The sequence below is a fragment of the Lepidochelys kempii genome, chromosome 14, assembly GCF_965140265.1.
Source record: "Lepidochelys kempii isolate rLepKem1 chromosome 14, rLepKem1.hap2, whole genome shotgun sequence".
Lineage (NCBI taxonomy): Eukaryota > Metazoa > Chordata > Testudines > Cheloniidae > Lepidochelys > Lepidochelys kempii.
In genome coordinates, this window is record NC_133269.1 from 14,234,274 (window position 1) to 14,258,371 (window position 24,098).

The following is a 24,098-nucleotide window of genomic DNA, read 5'->3' on the forward strand; positions in this document are numbered from 1 at the left end:
GGTGGCTGGAAGGTGCCTTCTCTCCCTAGCTGTTGATAGGAATTTATTGCCTGAATAACAAATTTCCTTTAATTTAAAAAATAAAATAATGAAATGAATTTCATGAAAATCAGGTAGGATCATTCTGGCCTCAACCAGGCATAGTGCAGGCAGGAGTGCAGACTTCTATTGTCTATTAAATAGACTTCAGATGTCTATTAAAGATTCCATTGATTTTTTCTTTTCTTTTTTTTTTTTTAACATTCCATAAATTGTAAATAGAACAAATCTGGCGGGGAACATCAATCCTGACCTGTGCTGTGCTTGTGCACTAATCCACTGCACAACCTTTCTGACTCTCAGAGTGTTCCCCTCCACTTATATGTACTTTTACCTTGTGCTTATCCTTCCTAGACATGCATACAGATCACATTCCCCACACACAACCTGCCATGTCAGTGAGTTATCTTAGCTGATCCCCAGGGCTGCTGCATTATCTAATGCTGATTATCTGGATGATTGCAGGTTGGCCTGGTTTACATGTTCAACCTTATCGTTGGGACAGGAGCCCTAACCATGCCGAAGGCCTTTGCTACCGCTGGCTGGCTCGTCAGCCTCATTCTCATAATGTTCCTGGGCTTCATGAGGTAGGATTTTGGTGTCTCTCTTTGCCTGTCTTCAGCATGCTGGGAGTGTGGCTTGGTTTTATTCTAAGGGCTACATGTAAGAAATTGGGGGCAGCATGCTGGTGAGAAGCCCAGCCGCTCTGCCACCCAGCTGCTGGGATTTCACAATTGTGCTGCACCTGGATCCTGTTTAGAGGCTGTAGTTTTAATATCAACTTTCTGGCTAATGGATGTCTGCAATGTGGAGCTACATCTCCTCTAGCTGGTAGAAGGGAGTGTACTTTGTCTCCACTGCCCACTCTAGAGCCTTCTGGCTGCTGCATGGCAGAGGGTCTTTGTAAAGTTTAAGGCCAGAAGGGACCACCAGATCATCTGTTCTTACCTCCTGTGTATCACTGGCCACCAATGCCACCCAGCACTCACATTCTGAACCCAGCCATTTAAATTAGATGGCAGTATTACAGCCCATGGGAGACTAGTCTGTTATGTGCTACAGGCAGAGACAAGGAAAGACTGAGGTGCAGTAGTGTCCAACCTCTTCCCCCCCCCACCCGGCAGGAAAATGATGATCCTGGCAAGTGACACACACCCACATACTGCAGAGGAAAGTGGAAAAACCTCCAAGCTCACTGCCAATCTGACTGGGGGAAAATACCTCCCCAGCCCCACATATGGCAATCAGTTAGACCTGAGCATTTGAGCAGGAACCAGTCAGCCAAAGTACCTGAGAGAGAGAATGCTCCATGTCACATCAGAGCTCTGGCCCGCTACACCCAATCTCCCATCTCCAGCCATGGCTATCCCTGAGGCTTCCAGAATATGTTGGGCATGGAAACCCCCTCCAGACCCCTGCAGGTGGCCAGCTGAAACCTTGAAGCATGAGCTTCACTACTGTACCCTTCCACCAGCCTCTGTTTTTTGGGGTTGTCCTCCTCCCCCAGGGATAACTCCAATGCTTGTCTCTTTGCTAGTGATATCTTTCCCAGTCACCAGTAGCAACATAAAGTTGATGTGATTCCTGACAATTTCACTTCTGCTGACTGCATTTTGAATGGCGGCCGTGAAACTGACCTGTCATGTCAATTTCACTCTGGCTCCTAGCAGGGTTCTGAGCAAGGGGCACTGGAGCTCTGTCTGCCTGCAGATTTGGGGAGGCAGCTCTGCACTGACTTACATTTGGAAGGGTAACTTCACAGTCTTTCTCACCCGTGCTCAACAGGGAAGGCTACTTATTCACCACAGACGAACAGAATTTCCAAATGTTGCTCCTTCTGCAGAATCAGCATGTTCTGGCTCTAGAACTGAACTGAATCTGGACTGGATTGACTCGGATTATAAATTCCATATATGTCAATCCCTTCTGTGTAGGGACCATAACCTTTTAGGTATGTTGCAGTGAGAAGACATTAGAATAATTAAAAGATCACCTGAGTCCTTCAAACCCATCTGCCCCATGGCTGTTCTTGGACAGGAGCAATTTAAGCTGATGCCTGAATAGAGCTGCACAGAGGAGCGCAGTTTGGTAGTGATTCAGCAACTCACAGATGATGTAATCTCCCATCTGCTACCAGGAGTACAGGAGGAAGTAACTTCCTGTAAAACTATGCCTGCCTCATTCTTCCCCTTCACCAGTCTGGGATCTTGGAAACCCTGAGGCTAACTTGAAGCTGACCAGACTTCAGCTTGGTTTCCTCTGCACTGGTGCAGCAGTTGCAGCCCTGGAGGTGGAGCTAAGGGCTGTTGCTATAGTTGTGTGATCTACACATTCAGCCTGGAGACTCCAGTAGTTGATGGTGTCATCTTTCTGGTGAGATGTGAAGCCTTGTCTGGATCACTGGTGCTCATGAAAGGTCCCCTCTCACTTTTGTAAGAGTATTGGGATTTTAATCCTGGTATCCTGGCCAAATTCTGTTATGGGTACCTCCATTTGCCAATCTAAATTCCTTCTGCAGTTTTGATTGGATACAACTTTTTCCTGTCCTGTACTGTTTGGCTATTAAACAGAGTCCATGTTTCACTCAAGAGGAAACTGCATTTCAGTGGTGAATGAAATCATTTTTGTAAACCCCAGGTGTGTTGAGGCTTAATATTTGTAAACTGCAATAAATCTGTGAAAGAAACGCTCTATAAAACTCTGGTTAATTATTATTGACAGACATAAATTCTGGAAGTACGAGTGACTGTTGGATTTAGATGCAATCCATTTTTAAATACCTTATTTCCAAATCATGAAGCCCATGTATGGAGCTCCCTACCATCTGCTCTGGTTCTTCCTCAGTTTATATCTTAGTGCCAGCAGAAGGTGCAAATCTTGCTGGCTCGTCCATGATGCTCTTGTGCCAAACTTGAAATGTCGCGCACTGGTGCTAAGTGCTTTGTAAGCCTAGTTGCCCTGTTGCTCTCATTCCTGTGTTTGCGCTTCTAACTCCCTAATAACCTCTAGAGAACTTTCAGTGCAGTGAGAGTCTACATGGGCAATCATTATGTGGCGTCCAGGAGGGGGCTGCTGTACGTTTATCCTAGCAAACCTAATTTCTCATTTGAACTTGATAAATGAATTCAGTTTGTGAAGCCGTAAAACTGTTTTTGAACCTTAAATAAGATTGATTTTAGTTTTACTTTAAAAAAAAAAAAAGGCAGTAGAGGGGAAAGAAACCTTAAAATGGTCATTTAGCTGAGACAATGACAGTCCGTTCCTGAAAGTGTCAAAGCAGATTGGTGAACTGGGACCTCGGATGGGTGAGTGATTCTAGCCGTCTCCTTGGCATTGGGTTAAAAAAAAGTTCCCTCTCGTTATTTAACTCCTTAGACGGCTTCTTCTACAGTCACTGGCAAAATTGGTGGTGTACGTCCTAATTTGCTTGCTGCTCTGAAATCTACAACAATAATAAACCATTGCCCTTCAGTAACACCTTCCTTCTGAGGGTCTCGCAGTGTTTTACAGCTACCAAAAGATTAAGCCTCACAACAGTACTGTGAGGACAGGGAGTATGCATTATTCCCACTTTACAGATGGGGAAACTGACTCAGGATTACAAACCCTACCATGCAATGCTCCATCTTCCTCTAAGAAGCCTACCCCCGTTGCAGTGAGGTAGCATGTAATCTGTGGGCCACACCTGTACTGGAGATATAGGCAGATGCCTGCTCCGTTTGTGCAAATTAGTTGCAGGCTTCATGCTCCTGACAAATTTCCTGTGTGTTTTTGGTTGATCAAAGTTTGAGCACCTCTGACATAGTCCTAGAAATAAGAGGCTCCTTTTATTTACTGATATTTGCACCTAACTGTGGTTTTATTGTGATGTTTTAACATGTTTTTACACAAGCATTTTGGTTGAGACTAATGGGTCTACCAGGCCCAAATGCTTAAACAAAAATAATTACAAACAGCAAATGAGATCTTCTCATGGATGTGATAATATACCATGAAGCAACCATAGCTGTCTCCAGGTTTTTAGTTTACAAAAAAAAAAACATATTCTTGCCTGTTTCTACTCTTACGAAACAGTAATAAGGAAGTACTCTTATGAATATTTTACATCTGTGTGGTGCCTTACATCCCAAATTGCATCATACTGTGTGCCTACACAGCACAACTGAAATGAAACCGTCTCTGGGTTGAAGGACAGCAGCAAACTGAGGTAGAACTCCCTGTACAAAAAGAGAGGGGAATGCTGGTGAAGGGTGCTGGGACAAACCCCTACCCTTACAAAACATGCTAGGAGATCTTTAGGGGCTACACGTAACTGATAGGACTCTGGTTTATAAGGTCTCACCCTAAAGACCCTTCACACAGTGAACTACACAATACTTCATTCATCTGAGTCATAAAGGCAAAGGACTGGGTCAGCCCTGTCAGGATTCAATCCTGCCTGTGGATCTAAGGAGTCCAAAACTTCCAAACTTTGATGCTTAGGGCTCTGTGCCATTGTTTTCACTAATGCGTGAGAATCATAGAATATCAGGGTTGGAAGGGACCTCAGGAGGTCATCTAGTCCAACCCCCTACTTAAAGCAGGACCAATCCCCAATTTTTGTCCCAGATCCCTAAATGGCCCCCTCAAGGATTGAACTCACAACCCTGGGTTTAGCAGGCCAATGCTCAAACCACCGAGCTATCCCTCCCCCCAAAACTTCTAGGTTATGAGATTTGAGTTGGTTAAACTCTGTCTCAGTCCAGCTCTTAGCAGAACAGCATCCCAGTTGACACCCCTGGGGCAATCTCATCAGAGTCCCAGGACTGAATGCGCCGCAGAGACCCTTGCTTCTAAATACGGTCCCAGGTACTAGCAGGATAGTGCAGAATCTTGCTTTGCAGCTGTCTGCATTGTTCTCTGTTCCATACAAAAGATGCTTCATTCCCCAGAGCTGTCAGTCCAGCATCTCACCAACACTGACTTCACATAAGAAATGTAAGAATCCCCAAACCCTAGAAAATCGCCTCTGCACTGCTTCATTCTTGATTCGGCAACAGCGTGGAGGCTGCAGCACGTACCAGAGCTATGAAGAGCCTGTCTCCCTCGGAAAGCCCAGTCAAAGTAATTTGCAGTGATCTATTCTGCTGTCCTTGTTAGCTATTAGTAATTGCTAAATTTAATTTCCCGTCTAGTTACATGACTACAACGTTTGTGATGGAGGCCATGGCCGCTGCTAACGCCCAGCTGCGTTGGAAGAGAATGGAAAAGCACAAGGTTTGTGTCGTGGCTTTTTATTTTCCAATCTCTATCATTCTTCAGTCCCTAAAAGCTCTCCTCAGTTTACTGTTTTGGCTCTGCCTCCCCTCATTAGTAAGTCTAATAAAGGAATAAATTTCCACTGTACTTAACGTCTTCATATAAAATGTGGTCATTCTCTGTGGTATTGCTCATAAAACCCAGGATTTTCTTTTCCTGCTTTAAAAATCCCCGACCCTGCCCATGTGTTTCCCAATTTCATGCTGCTGGTTTTGGCCTGAGATGCTCTTTAGAGGAGTTGGGGAGAGCAATCCATCATTCAAGGTGTGTTAAGATCTATAAATCCTTAAATTATGTGAGATCCAGCCACTGCAGGGCACTGTTGATCTAGCTGGAATGCTCTTGTTATCAGTCATTGGAGTCTTATCCCAGGGACTCCTGCTGGGCATTCTCTCTGGCCTCTGTCCTGACTGTAGAATTTACTCCTTTGCTGGGTTTGTCAGCTCCTGCGTTTAGTGACCTTCATGATGCAGTACAAGGCATAATTTTTTGGTCAGACTTTAATCGTGATCAGTAGGAAGGTGGGGTGGAGTTGTGGAGTGGGTTTTCCTGCTCTGCCTAGTTAGGGAAATGCAAAGGTTTGGGTTTTTAAGGAAATGTAATCTGGTGCCCACACTGTGCATCTGGACACCAAATCTACAAACTCATTGCATCAAGCTTGCTAGTGTCTTTATGATTTTACTGAATGGACATTCTGCTCTTGTGTATATGTCCCACACGGAAAGAGAGTAGCTCACTTTGTCATTAACCTCCTAATGCCCTGCCAGTGTTGTCCTCCTTCCCGAGAGTGCCCTCCCCACATTCCAAGACCAGAAAATATGGTTCCCTGCCATCTCCCCATGTGCTCACCGGTCTGTACCTTCCAGTCCCCCTCTCTTTTTCACCATGAGCACATGGAACTGAGGCTTTTTCATTGGGTTGTTTCTACCTCCTTGTACTGTTGCCACAAGCTGTGCCTCAGGTAGCACACATCACAGAGCAGAACCTGGGCAGCTGCACTTATTTTCCTACCTTCTAGGAAGACGACGATGAAGATTCTTCCTCGGGGGTCTCTGATAGTGATATTCTCCTCCCAGATGGCTATGAACGATCAGAGACACGGCCTATCCTGTCAGTTCGTAAGTATCCAACTTTTGCTGCTACTTGCTCTCTAATAGGGAACGAAAGGCTTTTCCCACTTCTGTGGGAACCAAACCCTTTACAACTGCCCTCTTGTAAGTGGAGTAAGACTTTTCTCCTCCACCTTTCACCCTGAGGGCTTGTCTACACTTGAAAGTTAATTTGGATTGAGATAGGGTATGAATTTAAAGCACCATAGCCATTCCTGAATAGCTCCATGAAAATGGATTAAGCTAAACAGGAACAAGACATTCTTAATCTATAATAAGAGTATCCACGCATAGAGTTATTAAAGAACAGTTATTTTGGAATAGACAAGCCCTTAGTGACAGATGAATTCCACATGCCCACATCTCACGAGCTCTCTTCTAGTTCATGTCATTATGGCTTTCAAGATGGACTAATGGATGAAGCTAGTTTTACTCTGTTGCTTCCAAACAGAAGAGGCTTTTTCTTTCCCCTTTTACCTAGAACAATTCCATCTGGTCACCGAGGCATAAATGTCTTCCTCTGAAAAGCTATAAATGGTGTGGGGACTGCGTGGCAGGGGGTGTATGTATCCTGGATGGTGTTACCAGGATAGGTGGGATGTCCCCAGATGCTGCCTGTCCTTCCTTTGGGCTAATCAAGAAGAGTGAGTGGAACTTTCTTGTTTCCAACTTGCAGAGAGACGTGGCTCACCCAATATCTTTGAAATCACTGAGAGGGTGGAGATGGGTCAGATGGCCTCTATGTTCTTCAATAAAGGTAACTATCTCACTTTCTCAAGGGTTCCCAAAGATCTTCCTGAATAGGGTAGTAGGTGTCGTTGTTCCTTAAACCTGGGCACTTGTAACGTGGTGGTGGAAGCAGCTGCTGCTGTGAATTCTGGGTTCCCTCTAAACCTCCTGATTCTGAGGACTTGACAGTCCCAGCCAAACATGCCCCCATCCCCAAACACCTTTTTGTAGGATTTTTGTTACTGACTGTCCTCCACCGCAGTTGCAGAGAATGCGATGTTATGGACTCATTTCCAACCCAGCCAAGGGAACTACGCCAGAATCTAGGTCAGGGAAGGCAGAGGGGCTGTAGTAGGTTTAGCCAAAAAAGTCCTGAAGCAAAATGGGCAGATTTCCCTTAGCACATGAGTATAAAGATTGTAGGAGTAACACTTGCTTCTGCCCAGCATGACTGCTCTGACCCTGACTCTCCATGCATTGAGTGCTCACCTTCTCTCTCTGTATCCTCTGCAAACGTGGTCCACAGCAGCAGAGCCAGGAAGTGTGCTGCTCTCACCTTCCTGACACTAAGATGCAGCACACCAAACATTTCCATAATCAGTTAGCTTCAGTCTGAAGGAAGGAGGTCAGTGAGGAGCATTTCTGAGAGCACTTGACTGTGGCTGGGTAAGTGACCTCTAGGGCTTCCCTAATCCTGAGCTTCAGTCTGAATGGGTCCCCTGTGCACCCCTGATGGATGCAGGCATCTTGTCTTTGTATTAAATGTGTTTTCTGTCATACAATAAAAAACATCTATAACTAGAATGAAATAAGAAAACCCTACAAAGGTAGCTGCAATATAAAGCTATATTAATCTCACACTATAGAGATACAAGCCATAGACAACGAGAGAGATGACACTCAGAGCATAGTGTGTTAGTAAAGAAATCCCATGTTTTCTGTCTCTGCAATCAGACACATGCCATGGTGTTCAGTTTTGGTCTCTTGCAGTCAAATGTCTTGTGAATGGCATGTTCCTTTGTTCACCGGTATTTTTCTTAGCACACAGTGGGCTGCCTTTTCCACGGCATTACACCAGTTTTATGTTAATGTAACTCCATTGCGTTCTATGGAGAATCAGGATCCGGGGTGGGGAACGTTTTCAAAAGCACCAGTGTCATTTGCAAGCACAAGTCTCACTGAAAGTGCATGGGAATCCTTTCAGCAGGTCTTGTGCTCCTAGCTCACTTAGCTATTTTGACATTCCCACTTTAGAGCTCTAAGTGCCCCCACTCTAATGGTGGCGGCGGAGCAGTGTGGTCTCAGCCTAGGCCTGGAGCTTCTAGTCCCAGCTCTGATACTGATTTGCTGCACCTTGGGGCAAGTCTCTTCGCTTGTGGCTGTTTCCCCATCTGCAAAACAAGGCTATTACTTACCTACCTCACAGTAGTTGTCTGGGGATTAATATTTGTAAAGCACTTCGAAGATGAAGAATGCTGTGTAAGTGTTGCCTAGCAATACTGTTTTGGATCCTTGTCTATATCGGCAGGTGTAGCCTGCTAGATTAAGGGGATGTTGCAGAAAGGGGGCAACAGGTCAGCCAGTGCATGCACAAATTTCAAATCGCTATCAAAACCTCTTCAAGTGAATTGGAGAGGAAATGGTGGTGACTACAATACCTAGTACTGGAGAGTGGGGTTTATAAGGGAGACTATGTTCTAGGAGGCTGCAGCTGATCTCAAGCTTTAATCATTGATGTTAGAGGCAATGTCTCCCAGTAGAGGGTGCTGGGAGTACATGTGCTTCTCTTCTAACCCGAGTAAGAAAAACTACATGTAAATTTCCTCACAGTACTGTATTACTTGCCTAATACTTTACATTTAATCCCCCATCTTAAAGTTTTATTTTTAGTTTGAGTTATCAGAGTTAGATGCTAGGGATCCCCTTCCAGAAATATTTAGGGTCCTGATGATGATGGGATGAGAGCTCTTTCAGGAAGTCAGGTGGTGCTGCCATGGAACACAGCATGAAAACACTGTGACTTCCAGATAAGACAGGAGATCGACCTAGTTAGCTGTTCCGGGGGGAGCTGTGACTCGGGTACAGAGAAGGGCTACTAGGATGATCTGAGGGATGGAAAACTTGTCTTATGAAAGGAGACTCAAGGAGCTTGGCTTGTTTAGCCTAACTAAAAGAAGGTTAAGGGGAGATATATGATTGTTCTCTATAAATATATCAGAGGGATAAATACCGGAGAGGGAGAGGAATTATTTAAGCTCAGTACCAATGTGAGAACAAGAACAAATGGATATAAACTGGCCACCAGGAAGTTTAGACTTGAAATTAGACGAAGGTTTCTAACCATCAGAGGAGTGAAGTTTTGGAATAGCCTTCTAAGGGAAACAGTGGGGGCAAAAGATCTATCTGGCTTTAAGATTAAACTCGATAAGTTTATGGAGGAGATGGTATGATGGGATAACATGGTTTTAAATTAAATTAAATATTCATGGTAAATAGGCCTAATGGCCTGTGATGGGATGTTAGATGGGGCGGGATGTGAGTTACCCAGGAAAGAATTTTCTGTAGTATCTGGCTGGTGAATCTTGCCCATATGCTCAGGGTTTAGCTGATCGCCATATTTGGGGTTGGGAAGGAATTTTCCTCCAGAGCAGATTGGAAGAGGTCCTGGAGGTTTTTCGCCTTCTTCTGTAGCATGGGGCACGGGTCACTTGCTGGAGGATTCTCTGCTCCTTGAAGTCTTTAAACCACGATTTGAGGACTTCAATAGCTCAGGCATAGGTGAGAGGTTTTTCGCAGGAGTGGGTGGGTGAAATTCTGTGGCCTGCGTTGTGCAGGAGGTCAGACTAGATGATCATAATGATCCCTTCTGACCTTAGTATCTATGAATCTATTTGCTGCTTTCCCTCCCTGGTCAGAAGTAATAGCCTGGTCTTTACTATTGCTCAGCTCCCGTTCAAAGGTGCCCCACTGTTTTTGCTACAAAAGCTCAAACCTAAGAGATCAGAGAAGAGCCAAGTTAAACATGCCTCTCTGTAGACTGTCATAGCACACCAGTCATTTGAAAGGCTCCACAGAGATCAAAGGGCCCTGAATGAGGGGGTTGTGCAGTGATCAGTTGGATATTGGTTAGGGAATGAGAAATCTACGCTGTCAGAAGCTGGAGTTTGAAAATACTAGCTCAAAGCATTAGCCTCCGCGATTGTACCATTAGCAACTGTCTCTGATGTTTGCTTGGATCAAGATGCTGTGTAGCACAGGCAGACATGAGGTGTCGGGGGGCTCTATGGCCATTGGAGAGAAGGGGGAGGGGGGCTTTGTCACAGATTCCTACCAATGAGACTCATTGGCCTGTTTAAAAGGAAAAACCCTGTTGTTGCTAGTGAGCTCTCTGCTCATTTCCCTTGACTGGTTTAACAATCTGACGGGATGTGAATATGCAAATCTCTGAGTTAAGCTGGAGATAAATCTTCCACCTCTGATTCTTCATCTGTTTTCTGAATGGTGCTGACTTGTTTGGGCTGCAAGGAAAAATAAAGGGCCCCCACCAATTTCTTTTTAAAGGAGCCTGCTCTGAAGCATGTCTCTCTCTGGTCACAATGTTGAGCTCTCTCTGCCAGGGATCGGGTGTCATTTATCATAATAATGGATTCTGTGCACATTCATCATTCTCCGTCCTCACAGGAAGTCATTGATCTTCCCGTTTTGTGTCCAGTAATGAAAGTATTGATCAGGGAGGGTTGGTGGCAGTTTATAAACAGAACTGACACTGAAGTCCACCTGCAGTCAGAGAAGATGGGGGAACCTCTTGCCTGTACTTCACTGATTAGAAAGTCAAGCTGGGAACGCTGCATGTTCTTTGAGCTGAGCTGCCTGAGTGCAACACAGAGCACCAAAAGGAACAAAGGATGGTGCCTGCTTGCATCCCAGAGATCAGCAAGTCAGACTTTTAAGGATCTGGGGTTTCAAGTTCACCAACTTCTTAACGCTTTATTCCCATACGTTTCTTGAACTAAGTACAAAGACTACATAAAAGCTACTGCATGGGCAGTCATCAGAGGCGGGAGTTGGCACTTCCTCCACTAGGACAGTTACACTGGATGCAAACTGAATGGGGAAGAAGTGGAGGGATTACTAGGAAAATCAGACTTTGAGCCCTAACCTTCTCTTTACATTTTAAAGACTCATTTCAACACAAAGGGCTGAAAACTGATCTTTAAAAACTCAGATCTTGGAATAGCAGCTCTGTCTAAAGGGTTAACTATTTTTTTTTTAACTGTCCTTCCCCCTGCTCCTGGAATCTGATGGTTTTCAAAGTTGCACAGTGACTATCCCTATGTGACCATCTTAAAAATACCCCAAGGCACTAGTTCTCGGTGAGGACAACGGGGGAAAAAAAAAAATAAATTGGGAGTTTCTAGAATTAGTGGTCTGACTCTTTTTCAGAGGGACTGAGCACCTGCAGTTCCCCTTTACTAAATATGACATTGGGAGGGGGGGAGGAGAGAGACTTTTCCAAGAGAAGGACCTCATTTTTCAAACTTTGCCAAAAGAAAAACTAACCTCCTGTAGCTACAGAACATGTATGAGAAACAGCTTTTTAAGGAAGTTAGAAGAGAAAGTCAAGATTGGGTTTATAATGAAAAGCTGGTTGGAGGTTGATTCTGTGGCTCTGTAATATGGACATAATCTCAGCACCAGTGTATCTCAGGCAGATCATCAAGATACACGCCCCCCGCCCTTTCTTCCAGTCCCTCCCCTTCAGTTCTCCCATATATATCTTGAGAGAGTCTGACATTCTCCTATAGCTGAATGTCACCTCAGCTCTGAGAGGTACCATCTTGGAGGATCCAGTGATAGGGGAATTTTTAAACTTGGGTAGGGGATGCTGGTGCTGTAACGATAATATAGAGACCATATTTTGATTTCTTTTGGCAGAGAAGGTGCCTTGCTGCCTTCCAAACAGGAGGTCATTAATCAAGTGAGCCACAAAACCTAGAATATTTGGTTTAGAGGGAGAAAGAGAAACAATGTACAGAATGTAGCATCCAAATACCACAGTGATGAGTGCAGTAGAATTACCTAAATGTATGGTAGAGCTGCTAATCTACAAAGCCTTGTATGAGCATTAATCCTCCCTCCTGCAAGTAGTCAGTGGTGCTAGCCTCATTTACAGATAGCGTATGTGAGACAGCGAAGTAAAGTGACTTGCCTAAGCCACGGGGAGTTAGCATTCCCGGGGATTTGAACTCAAGTTCATCATTCCCAGTCCTGTGCACAGACTTGTCAAAACATTGTGTTCTCCTCATGCTCTTCTAATGCTTGCTGCTTTCTTTTTTTCCTGCTAAAGTGAAACAGTTGCATGCTTTTTCATGGCTCACTTGCCTTTGAAATTAAAATCTGTTGAGATTCACTTTGTATTGTTTAGACTGGCTCCACTTCTTCAAAGTTGGGTCAGTGTAATTTGGCATCTCTTTATCCTCATTGGCTTCAGCTCACGACAGCAGAGTTTCTTGTTTGTGCCCCATTAAGATTTTTTTGTGCATAAAACTAGCTTTGTTGCAGAGGTTCTCTATTTCATCTTCCTCCTTCCGGCTGAATGCAGAACGGGTAAAAGCTGGTTGTGATGAAGGGCTTTGTGAGCAGGGGAGAATGTGTGAAACTTTTGTAAAACTCAGATTTAACATCAAAAGTGCTGCAGAATTAGTTTTCACGCTCCACAGGGTTGAAACTAAGCTCAAAGTTTATAAACTCGTCAGGAGCCTTCCAAAGAAGCTTAGCTTCAGCCCTGCAGAACTTGGGAGCTCTGCATGACTAAAACCTCATGGCTAAGCTCTTGAGGAGTTCAGGAGCTTCGTAGGTGTAGAGCTTCAAGTCGGGGCAATGCTAAAGGACCATTCTGCAATGAGTAGGTATTCAGAGTATTCCATGCCTTCAGTCTTCTTTAAACTACCTCAATGCTGTGTTGCATCCCAGGGGTGTGACTCAATGCATTTCAACTTCACCAGTCCCTTGGCACGTCTCATTTTCAAGTGAGACAATTTCCACACAGGAATTGTGCCACTGGCACTAGTGAATAAGTTTATTTAAAGAGTGAGGGAGAATGAAGAGAGAACTGAATGGGCTTGCATGTTCTTACCTGAATAGGGCACCTTTTACCTTCAGGTTGCTGGCTTATATCTGTCCCATGTCAGAGGGCCTTCACCACCTGACATGTAGCTTATGTGAAAGGAGTTGGCTGTACTCAGTCCACTTTCTAGCAAGCGGATGTCCATGGCACCAGAGCCATCATCACAATTGTCACTGTTCTCCCTTGTGGGCCATCTTAGTGAAGAGGCCAGGGATTTAATGAGTCAGAGGTAAACTTTGATTCTTGACAGGGCTTTGGGAGGAAGCTTGTATTACTTCTGCCTATGCTGTACATCTCCTGTGGGCAGAAGATTCCAGCCTCCAATGCAGCTAGCTTGGCACCTCTCACCTGCATGCAATTTATCACCAAATAAATACATAAATTGATGGAGGAAATAAAATAATAATAAAACCCCCTGGCAAGGAGGTGATGTGAACCACTGACTCCTTTAGGAGCAGAGTTCAAGGACCCACCTGGCCCTAGCCCTCCTATTAATGCGTTTCCTTTTCTTACAGTGGGGGTCAACTTGTTTTACTTCTGTATAATCGTCTACCTCTATGGGGACCTAGCGATCTACGCAGCTGCTGTGCCAGTCTCGCTCATGCAGGTGACCTGGTGAGTGATGGCAGTTCTTTGTAAGCCCAGGAATCTAGTGCACTGACAACAGAGGATGGAACAGATCCTTTTGCATTTGGGTGCTTCTGCAATGGAGGGCTAACGAATATTCAGTGGACCTGGTTTTGCCGTTGACTTCTGGAAGCCAGAGAGGGAGATGACCCAAGAACAGGTCATCGGTGTTTACAGATGGGGTAGTGAGGTTGGACGCCTCCTTTACTGGAGACGGCTAAGCTGGCATTAATTGACTGGAGAGTCACGTGACCTGACTTAGATTCAACTTTGGGGCCAGACCTAAGTCCTACTTACCCACGTGGTTAATGCAGCAGTGGCTGCAGCAGTGTGAACTCATGATTGTGTTTCCTTGTTATTGAAGGACCATTCCCAGGAGTGATCCTTAATAAGTTCTTGACCTGTCGGTTGAGGTGGCCATCTAGGCTGAGATTTGAGTCCTTTTGTGATATGGATAGGTGTCCATTAAGAATTAGACTGAGACCAGTTCCTTCCTCATAAGTAACAGTAACTATCAGAGAAGAATGACATTTGTTCAAGTTCGCTCTGGGCTCAATTTGAAATAGTGTCCTAGAGGTGCAAGTCTCTATATCCCACTATTAGTAACTTCAACCATCTAGTCCCATCACCTGCATTTTCAAATAATTGTGAAGAGCCCAAGAATCTATCTATGGTTACATAATTCAGAGTGATTTATGTTTTCTGGGGCCTGTGATAAAGCAGCAAGATCAGGGGAAAGTCTCTGCATGTCTCTGTCTCCACCATGCCCCATTCTCTTTCTCTGGAGGAGAGAGGAAGACGCAATTAGTGTATTCAGAGGGATGTTAATTACTGTTTTGCTTTTGTTTCTCTCTCTTCCCCCTCCCCCTGACTGCATTCTCAGTCGCGTAACTGGCAATCACTCCTGCGGTGTTGGAGATGGCATGAAGTATAACGATACAGACAAGTGCTGGGGGCCAATCAGGCGGATTGATGCTTACAGACTCTATCTGGTGAGTGCTCAGAACTGGATGACTGGTGTGGTCCGTATATCATATTTGGTCTGAAATGATGTACACAGGTTTCTATGGCATAATGTGTTCAGATGAACAGCCAAGGTATGGAATTCTGACTTCAGCCCTGTCTGATTTGCTGAAAGCTCTAACTGCAGGCTTGATAGCCTGACTACATTATAGTTTGGCTAACCACATTGTGCTAAGCGAAATTTCCCCTGCATTCTCTTTAGTATACAGTATTCTTCACTTTCCGTCCTGCATGCTGTCTATCTCAGTACTGTTTAAACAGCTGTTGCAATCCAGAAGTGGCTGCACTTCAGTGCTTGGTGAAGTGATTCTGACTTTATATAGAGGTCTTAAAGTTTAATGCAAAGCTGTATATGAGTGTTAGATCTGTTCCTATATTGCAACAACTTTTGTGTGTCTTTAAAATCTTCTGTGTGTGAAATATTGTAGTTTTATACAAACTTCTGCTTTTTGAGGGGGAACATGTCACCATACATTGTTCTGTTTCTGTTGTTGTACCATTTCAGTAGCATGGCTGGCTAGTTTAGGATTTTGTAGCCCATCACTGCAGTATCAAATTGTTGTGGCTCTGTTGCATGGCAGAATCAAACTCTCTTTGACTTCAGTAGGAGTTAAACACGAAGACAGAAACCATTGTCTGGGGTAAGAAGTGGGGAGGAGGAGGTGAAGAGCTTTAATAGCTTTGAAAGTAAAAGCAGCCTGAATCTCAGACCTGCTGGAACTTTAGCTGGGGGTTCAAATAGAAACCAGTATGGAAAAGAGAGGGAGGAAGGATGCATCAGATCATCAGTGCCAGCAGGTAAACCCAGGGGCAGGAGTAAATGTAAGCAATGCTTTCAGTTGCCATCCTAAGGAGAGTGTGGTGGCTGGATCACATGCCTGAGCACTCCTCACTATTGCAATAATAACACTGGAACAGGAGCTAGATCTCAGGAATATTAGTAAATGTCACAGCCTGGTTAATTATTTAAAAGAAATATTATTGCTTTATTAAATTGCATCTTGGCCTATTTCTTTGAAAACCTACATGATTGAGGATTTTCTCTCTGAATTTCAATAACTCTTTGACCGAACAGAAGGCACTTGTCAGGAAAGGCAGAAATGCATTAATTACTAACTGTGTCTCCCAGATATTACACCTATAACTCATAAAGATAATTGAAAAATTAAAAAAACCCAAACAAACAAAAGCGTTACTTGCTGCTGTCTCTGTGGGCAACTTTCATGAACTTTATTCCCCCGGCTTGTCTTTGTTTAGCTTTGAAGGTTACTTTATCCTCTAATGTCTGTGGCAGTGATTAACCCTTTCTCTTCTGAGTAATCAAGAAAAAGGTTTCAGTGCTTTTCTCCACTTGCCTTCAGTGGGAACAAGGCTATGTGATGCTATGAGATATGGTTAGGTAATAAATGGAATTGCTCCAGTGATGGGCTGAACATACAGAAAAGCTCCAAACTGTCAGTGCAACTTTTGAGCTCAGTTACATCTTCACTAACAGCTCTACCATTTCCCACTAGATAAGCATATGGGCAACATTGTATGTCTAAGAGGACAAATCCAGACTCCTATTCCCAGCTCTGCAGTTGAATTGCTGCTTGACCTTGAGCAAGTCACCTAAGCTCTGTCTTAATTTACCCCTCTGTAAAAGGAGGATAATGTTAACAAAGCTCCAAGAGTGTTGACACTTAGCTGTCTATGAAGCACATGGAGATCCGCTGCAAGAAGTGTTGTTGTTGTCAAGGTCAGGAGAACTATTCTTCATATGGCACAGCTCTGAAGGGAGTTTAAAAGTTAAACCGACTTTGGTGCTGATGAACCTTTTTCATTGTTCTGTTATAACTTGTAGACAACAGGTGACCAGTGGGTAGGTCTGTGTTATATTTGTCCATGGAAAAAAAGGTGTCTTTCCTTCGTGTTGCAAAGTGGCAAATTTTACAGGATATCATTAAATTATAGCAATATGCATTATAACAGCCCAGTGTCAATCAGATGTTACTTTGTAAGGAGCTAGAAATGCTTTAGTACAGGCCTGATAAAACACAAGTTTTCTTCTCCCTTTTTAGCTTTGTTGCAGGGTGGATTTGATTTAAATCAAATTGATTTAAATCACTAATCAGGAAAACTCTATTTAATCATGGTTTTCTAAATAAAAATGCATTCTTGTTGGTTGTTACAAGCTTACTACATATTCTTCACGACTCTGAGATAGATGTAGGATTCATTTTTAGAAGGTACACATATACATTTTTAAACACTGATTTATTTTGAAAACTTTTCAGATTAGTTTTACAGCTCTATCAGAAAATGAGTGATTGGTTATTTTATTTACCAAAGGTAATTGAGGCAGATATTTATGAAGTCATTGGGAGGTGAAGGATCTCCAATTCAACAGGTTAATCATTAATATTTGGAGGATTTTCTTGCCTTGCTGTATTAGGAGGAGAACATCACCAGGCAGACATTTAAATTGTTTTATTTAACTAAAACAACAACATTAAGTATTCTGGATTTTTTTCTTCAACAGCAAACATATAGTTTAACAAAAAAGCATATATCCCTCGCTTCTCACATTTATCTCCAGACTTCTCCTTGTCCAGATCTATTCTTCTTCTTCTCCTCCTCCTCCTCCCCCCCCCCCCCAACAAATCTTCTATTCATTGAACTTTTTGAAACTTTGCACTTTTAGAGAGAGGTAAGGGATTGACTCTGTGTACACAAATTTGCAGAGGGACAATAGAGTTGCGGTCTGTTATTTCTCATCTCTATATATTTATTTATTTAAAAACATTTTTGCTGTTAACAAGCATGTTACCGCTGGGGAGACGCATTCAGTTTGAGAACTGCAAAACGAAGCATCTCTGATGGTATCTTCTAGACTAAGCACTGTGTCCCATTGGATAGATAGAAAAATTAACCCAAATAATCTATACAGAAGCCAGTGGAATCCCATAAGATTGGGTCACTAATCCATGAACTACTGGAACTCCTTTACAAAACTTTTCTTAAACATTCCATGAAAGAATTAGAATTTATAATACCTATTCCATGATGAGATATCTTTGAGCTATAATGTTTCTTAATTAAAGCTATCTTTAGATTGGTTTTTTCCTCAAAAAGCATTTTATCAAAAAAATCCGATGTAAATAAAAAAAAAATCAGATTTTTATTTATTTATTTTTAAAAATCAATGATTTTTATCCACCCTGTTTTGTTGGAATTTCACTTTGAAAAATTCCAGGGATGAAAGGATAACTTGTTCAAAACCACAACAACCTTCAGTAAAGTAGCATGAACAGTCTGAAATTTGTGCTGTAGGAAAGTAGGCTTTGTGGCCAAACGGTAATGCAGAATTGGGTAGACCAAAGTACTGAATGACACGTTCTCGGATGCAAATGCTTCCACTAAATGAAAAAGGACTGCTATTCTTGTCTCTTGTTGCATTGTTTCAAACTCTTTCCTAGTCACTTATTTTTCCATGGAGCAGGTTGCAGTGCAGTCAAGCTTTTCCTTCTCAAAACATGATGGTGCTTTGAGAGGCCTATTGCCTGAAGTGTTTTTTCCCCCCCAAGCTTAATTGGAATATTGCATGTAGTACAAAACTAAAACTTGAGATCAGCAGTCATGTGAAATGTTTTATACTTCAGAGATCAAAATTTGGCAGAGCGGTTTCCTAATTCAGAATCCGTGTGTGTGTACATGTCTCTCTACCACAACACTTTACATTCAGCACGGAATAACTGTCACCTTAAACTGTCATGTTTGTGTACAGAAGTGGATCCTCTAGGACCAGCAGGGTAGCCAGAGCCTAGCCATGCAAAGGAAGAAACAAGCCATTTAGAAGTGGAGAAGGGGAATAAACCTCTCAAGAACATAAACAAATGGGACCTTCTCCTCCGTAGCATGAGAAATGTCCCTATAGGCTAGGGCCCTTTTGTTCTGGAGTCTTAACTCTCCCTCTTGTGAATGGGTTCTGAATCAGGCAGCTGAAACAAGGAGCTTTTCCTGCATACTAAATCCCAGTATGGGAAGGAGGAAAAAGACAACACGAGAACTTAGAAGGAAAGGCACACTGTCCTCCAAAGAAACCAGCACTGCTCTTTGGGAGCATCAGGCTCTGTCTCCTGAGCTCTTGTCTCTAGTTTCCTCATCTTTCCTGGCTGTTCCCAGTGGCCGAGCTGCAGGCTCAGCTCTGAGGGAGTCTAAGCAGGTCAGCGCAATCCAGCCAAGGTCCCACCGTAGCCAGCACTCTGCTCCCTACCCTCAGTAAGAATGAATCCCCCTTCAGCTCCCACCTTTTTCTGTGTGTGTGCAGCCAGCAAATTACTGGCAACGTTTTTACTTCCATTTTTTCCAGGCTAAATGGTAAATGTAATGTTTTCTGCAGAATCTGTGGCAACTGCAAGAATCATACCAATTGGGCATTTTTCACCTCAAATGCCACCTGTCAGCAGAAGATCAGTCCTGCCTCTCTCCCAAGGACTCTGTTTTTCCCTTCCCTTTTTCTCAGTTGCAGTAATAACTGTTTCAAGCACCGAATCTTTAGGCTGGGGAAAGGGAGGAGAAAATGATGGACATAAAATCCTATTTCATGGTTTAATGTCCCAAAACTCCTCCAGAAATGGGTTCCGTTCCTGCTTTTTGGGAGTGGATGTTGAGCACTGTGTACATAGTGAGACTGTTTAGACTGATTAAGTCCCTCTCTGGAGATTTGCGTGCCTGTGCAGTATTTTTATTACTGCTACAGAATCTAGCACACCTATGTGTGGCTGCAGGGACGACACGTAGCCTGCTGGGCCCACATAACCTTCATCCTCCACGAACTGAGTGTTGTTGGTCGTAAATTGTGTCCCAAAATATGGGTGGCTTGTGATATAAACAGGTCATGGAAAGTGTTGATTTTATTCAGTTGTACTCCCTCCTTCCTGTCCTGTTACTCGATGCTTGCATTTGCCTCCTTAAGTTGGACATTTGGGAGGCCTGGATGGGTTTGGAAGCTGGGGTTATGAAAGGCACAGCATGAGTGCACTCGGTGCAGCTTGCAGGGTGAATCGGCTGGTAAGGGAGGCATGGGCTCCATGTCCTGTAGATGGCAAATGCTGATTGCAGTTAAAGCAAATTGGTAACTTTTGTTCTTCCCTTCAAACCAGTTAGTCACAGCACAGTGGCGTCTTCTGCAGCCAGAATGATTTCTGGGTCATTTGGCTGTTCTATGCCCATTTTTAAGGGCAGCCTGGAATGAGCTGTAAAAGGAGGTAATCTGAGTCTCTGCTGTTGTGTGTGTTTCATAGTGCAGATTTAGGGTCATCGAGCCCTGCTGCAATTCCTTTTATAACACTTCCCTTAAGGCCAGCCAAATGTCTTCTGTGTGGACCGGAGGAAGGGACAGTGGTTTAAGCTTTAACCGTCTCTGCATTGGACTCATACCTATTTCTTGTTACAGTCCTGAAGTTACCCTTCCTTAGTGATATGGTGAAATAATGATATTGTTGCTAGAGAAAAGCTGGCTGATTAATACTCATGAAAGAAAGAAATAAGAGGTTAAATCGGTGGGAATCGCCAGCCATCTGGAGATTCTGATCAAACATGACCGTGGCAAATGTTGCCTCAGTTCTGCACTGGGGCGGACGGAAATGCTTTAGCTTCCTCTCTTCCATCAGCCCTCCCTTCCTGGTAACTCAGGAGCCCAGTTTCTTCCCATAACAGACTAAAACTCCCAAATGGGGGAAGCAAATGCCATTTTGGAGGAAGGCGCTTCAAAAGATCCTCTCCCTAGCCTGGCATTGCGGTGTTTAAGGATGTCCGGTATAGCTGTTCCATGGGAGGATGTGCTGGTTTTTAGCTGATTGGGAAAGGTACATGGCATCCACTTTTACAGGTTCACAGATGCTGCAGTATCGCAGGCAGCCCAGCGGGTGCCGGCCAAGTGAAGAGGGGAGCACAGATGGTTTAATGGAGATTATCCCAGTTGGAAATGTGCTTGTGCGGTGAATAAAATGAGCGGGCTCTCAGGCACTCACCATCTCTCTTCAGGAAGGGACAATGTCACCCCAGCCTGACATTCTGATTAGAATAATGAGCAACCAGAGCAGGGTCTGTCTGAAACTGAGAGAGGCTGGTGCAGAAGGGTGGGGAAGATAATCAAGGGGAACAAATATCCTCTTGTTAGATGCAGAATTTAACCTGAAAGGGGTAAGGCTGAATTAGTACATTTTATGTAGATGCATTTTCCCCTCTTCTCTTGTCTCAGCATGGTACTTCCTGCTTGGGTTCTCTTTGATTGCAATCTGTAGGGCTATTTTTCTCTTGTCTCTTCGTCTCCCTGTTACCCCTTCTCTGGCTCTAGAGCTGCCCTCTTGGCATTCCCCCCATCCCCTCCCCCCCAGCTGTGACTGTAACCTCATGTCTGCCTCTGTGGGTATAAGGTTGCATTTGGGAATCTGTCCTCTCATCTGGGTATAGAGGTGCCTTGATTTCTCACTAGAGACCCATGTCTCTGTTAGTTTGTGTGCCCTCACTCACTCACCCCCCTGTAGGGCTTGGCCCCTTGTCATACCTGTCTTTCTGTAGGTTCTACTGTTAAGAAGCAATGTGCAGTCTCCCTGTTGAGAGGCTTTTAGTGAAGGGCATCCCCCATTAAGCCAAAACTCTTCCACATGCGAGCACCTGAGTCCACAGCCTGCCTTCCTCGCATGCTAATACCAATTGGGGTGGCCGGGACCACTATTTAACCCAAATGGCCCCTGTGCTGCATACAACCCTGGGTGGATGAAGCCTTTCCAGAGAGGTTTTCAAAGCTGCAGCCCCAGCTGGCTCTCAAGAGCTTACACTTAGCACAAACCCTTTTGAGCCGAAAGGATCTCAAATTGCCTTACAACTATATATAAAGGATCACTTCACCACGCGGTGGAGCTGAAGTGCAGCCAGTTGTGTGGTGGAGCGTGTCAGCTGTTCAGCAGCACCCAAAAATGCTATGCAAAAATTCAGGGCAGGGGCGCACACATTTTTTGAGTTTTCTAGATGGGGGAGGGAGCAGGGGTGTCCATCCATGGTGGAGGTGTCCTCATGTACAGATCTCACTAGCTTTATATGATGTAAGTGGTTAGTAGCAATGCTGTCCCAGCATGAGCTGCTGATCTAACTCTTCTCCCCAAGTCCATTGGTACTGGAAACAGTCCTTGAGTTGAAAGGTGGTGCTTTGAATTGAATGCATCTTCCGAGGAGAGACATGCTCTTGTTCTGAGTGTTCCCTTCTGCAGCTGAGAAGACTTTCCCTGTGTTCTGCCACCTTTCACCACTGTGCCCCACAGCAGTCACGTCCAGCAATCAGTAGATCATAGCTGCTGTCTCGGGTATCTATTCTTGCAGGACTCTGTGCCAGGAGTGGCCTAGAGACTTTCAGAGCCAGAAAGTGAGAACACGTGGGAGGGGAGGGTTGACCTCCTACATCATCACCTGGTATGAGTCCACTACTGGGTGTGCTAAGCCTAAGCCTGCAGAGAGGGCTCATGAGGACAACTGTTTGGGGGAAGTTTATTGTGCTGATGTGAAGCCAGCATGCCTGTTTGCTTACAGCAATCACCTAGAACACGCACACAGCAGTGTTCTGTAGTGACATTCCAAAGCAGGGTTACAGCAGAGTACAGAGCCTCCTGTGCTGTCTTCTCAGAAGGGATGTGTCCTAGCAAGATTCTCTCGCCAGCGCTAGAGCATGTTGTTCCTAACTACAAACACTCCAGTGCTTTTTATTGCAAAATGAATGTGGAAATAAAAACAAATGACTGTCAGTGTAAAAGAATGGTAGCTATTACTCCTGTGGGCAATTACAGTACTGGAAGGCAGGAAGAACCTACATTAGTGATCCAGAACACTGCAACGTCATCTTCTGGAGTACTGCAGCGTATGCGGGTATGTGAGAAACAGAACGATTGAAGTCCTGCTTTAAGTGTAACTAATCAGTGCACTAACTTTTGCCACAGATGCCTCGATAATGCAGCACTGTTGGACTAAAAACCCAGTCCGAGGGGCTGGTTTCGGAGTCTCATTCCTGTCTCCATCTCATCAACTTTTTAAAGTGAGGTCAGTTTGCCCTGAAGCTGCTGCTGCAAAACCTGGGAGCCGAGTTCCACCAAAATAAATGGTGTCTGGGAAATGAAAGCAGTTCTCCGCTTTTTGTCATGGAGCTAATTAAGGTTGAATTCACCCCTCGTTTCTTGGCCATTCTTCCCTCGGTCTTGTCATTAATTTCTGTCTCTGTTGCAGTTTATTGCCTGCTCATCATGCGTCTTTGACAGATCACCTGGCAGCGTCACAAGGCTTTTTTCCCCTCAACGTTTCCCAAACAAAAAAAAACAAACTTTGGTTAATGCCTAGCCTCTGTGAGCGAGACTTGGTTTGTAATTGATTTGGCTCACACAGTGGCTGAGATCTGTGCAGCGTTTCACAAGGGGGATGTAGACTTGTCATGTCAGTATCCCTAGCTCTAAAGTTCAGTTTTTGGTATTGGATTTGCTAGCTTCCTTTGAACCTCCCTTCCCTTAGGACAAGGGGAATATCAGATGGAAGGCGAATGTACCCTGATGCCAGGACTCAGGGAAGGAGACTGATCCTTTGGTACACAGTGGAAGAACTCCAAGAAACTGCAAGGACGTGGATTGAAGTGACTGGCTTTAAAGGATTAGCTTGTCTCTTATTACAGAGAAATCGATAGTGCAGGGGACTGAAACATGTTTTTTGCAAAGAGCTGTCTGTTCGCTTCACAATGAGAAGTGGTTTTTCTTCTTAAACGAAGCCTAGATTACACTGTCACTCATCCTGACACTGAACTTTTTCCAGAGCTCTCCTAACAAAGGGCTTTAATAACGAGTCCTTCCCTCAGCCACCTCCAGCCAACCAGCAAGGGAGGGACATCTATCCAGCCCTTTGGGAGCACTGGTCAGGGAGGTGCTCTGAAGATGGTTGTGACTTGCCTCAGTGCTGTGGCTCGACTAGATGACTCTCAAGGTCCCTTCCAGCCCTACAGTTCTATGATCCTGTGAGCTGTTGCTTTTGTTTGGTGAAATATTGGTTGTTATCTTGACCAAAGCTGTGATCTTTAGACCAAACCAGCAGCTGCTGATGACAAAATTATAGGCACTACCATAAATACAGAT

The 24,098-nt window shown here is 44.2% G+C and overlaps 1 protein-coding gene across 1 annotated transcript in view; it reads left to right on the forward strand.

The window, feature by feature from the left end:
- TMEM104 (transmembrane protein 104) overlaps positions 1-24,098 on the forward strand; it is a 98,981-nt gene that overhangs the window by 7,984 nt on the left and 66,899 nt on the right. The window contains exons 4-9 of the mRNA XM_073310750.1: positions 505-626; positions 5,214-5,295; positions 6,356-6,455; positions 7,123-7,203; positions 13,818-13,917; positions 14,813-14,921. Of these exons, the coding sequence (XP_073166851.1) occupies positions 505-626; positions 5,214-5,295; positions 6,356-6,455; positions 7,123-7,203; positions 13,818-13,917; positions 14,813-14,921 (594 nt within the window). The remainder of the gene's footprint in view (positions 1-504; positions 627-5,213; positions 5,296-6,355; positions 6,456-7,122; positions 7,204-13,817; positions 13,918-14,812; positions 14,922-24,098) is intronic.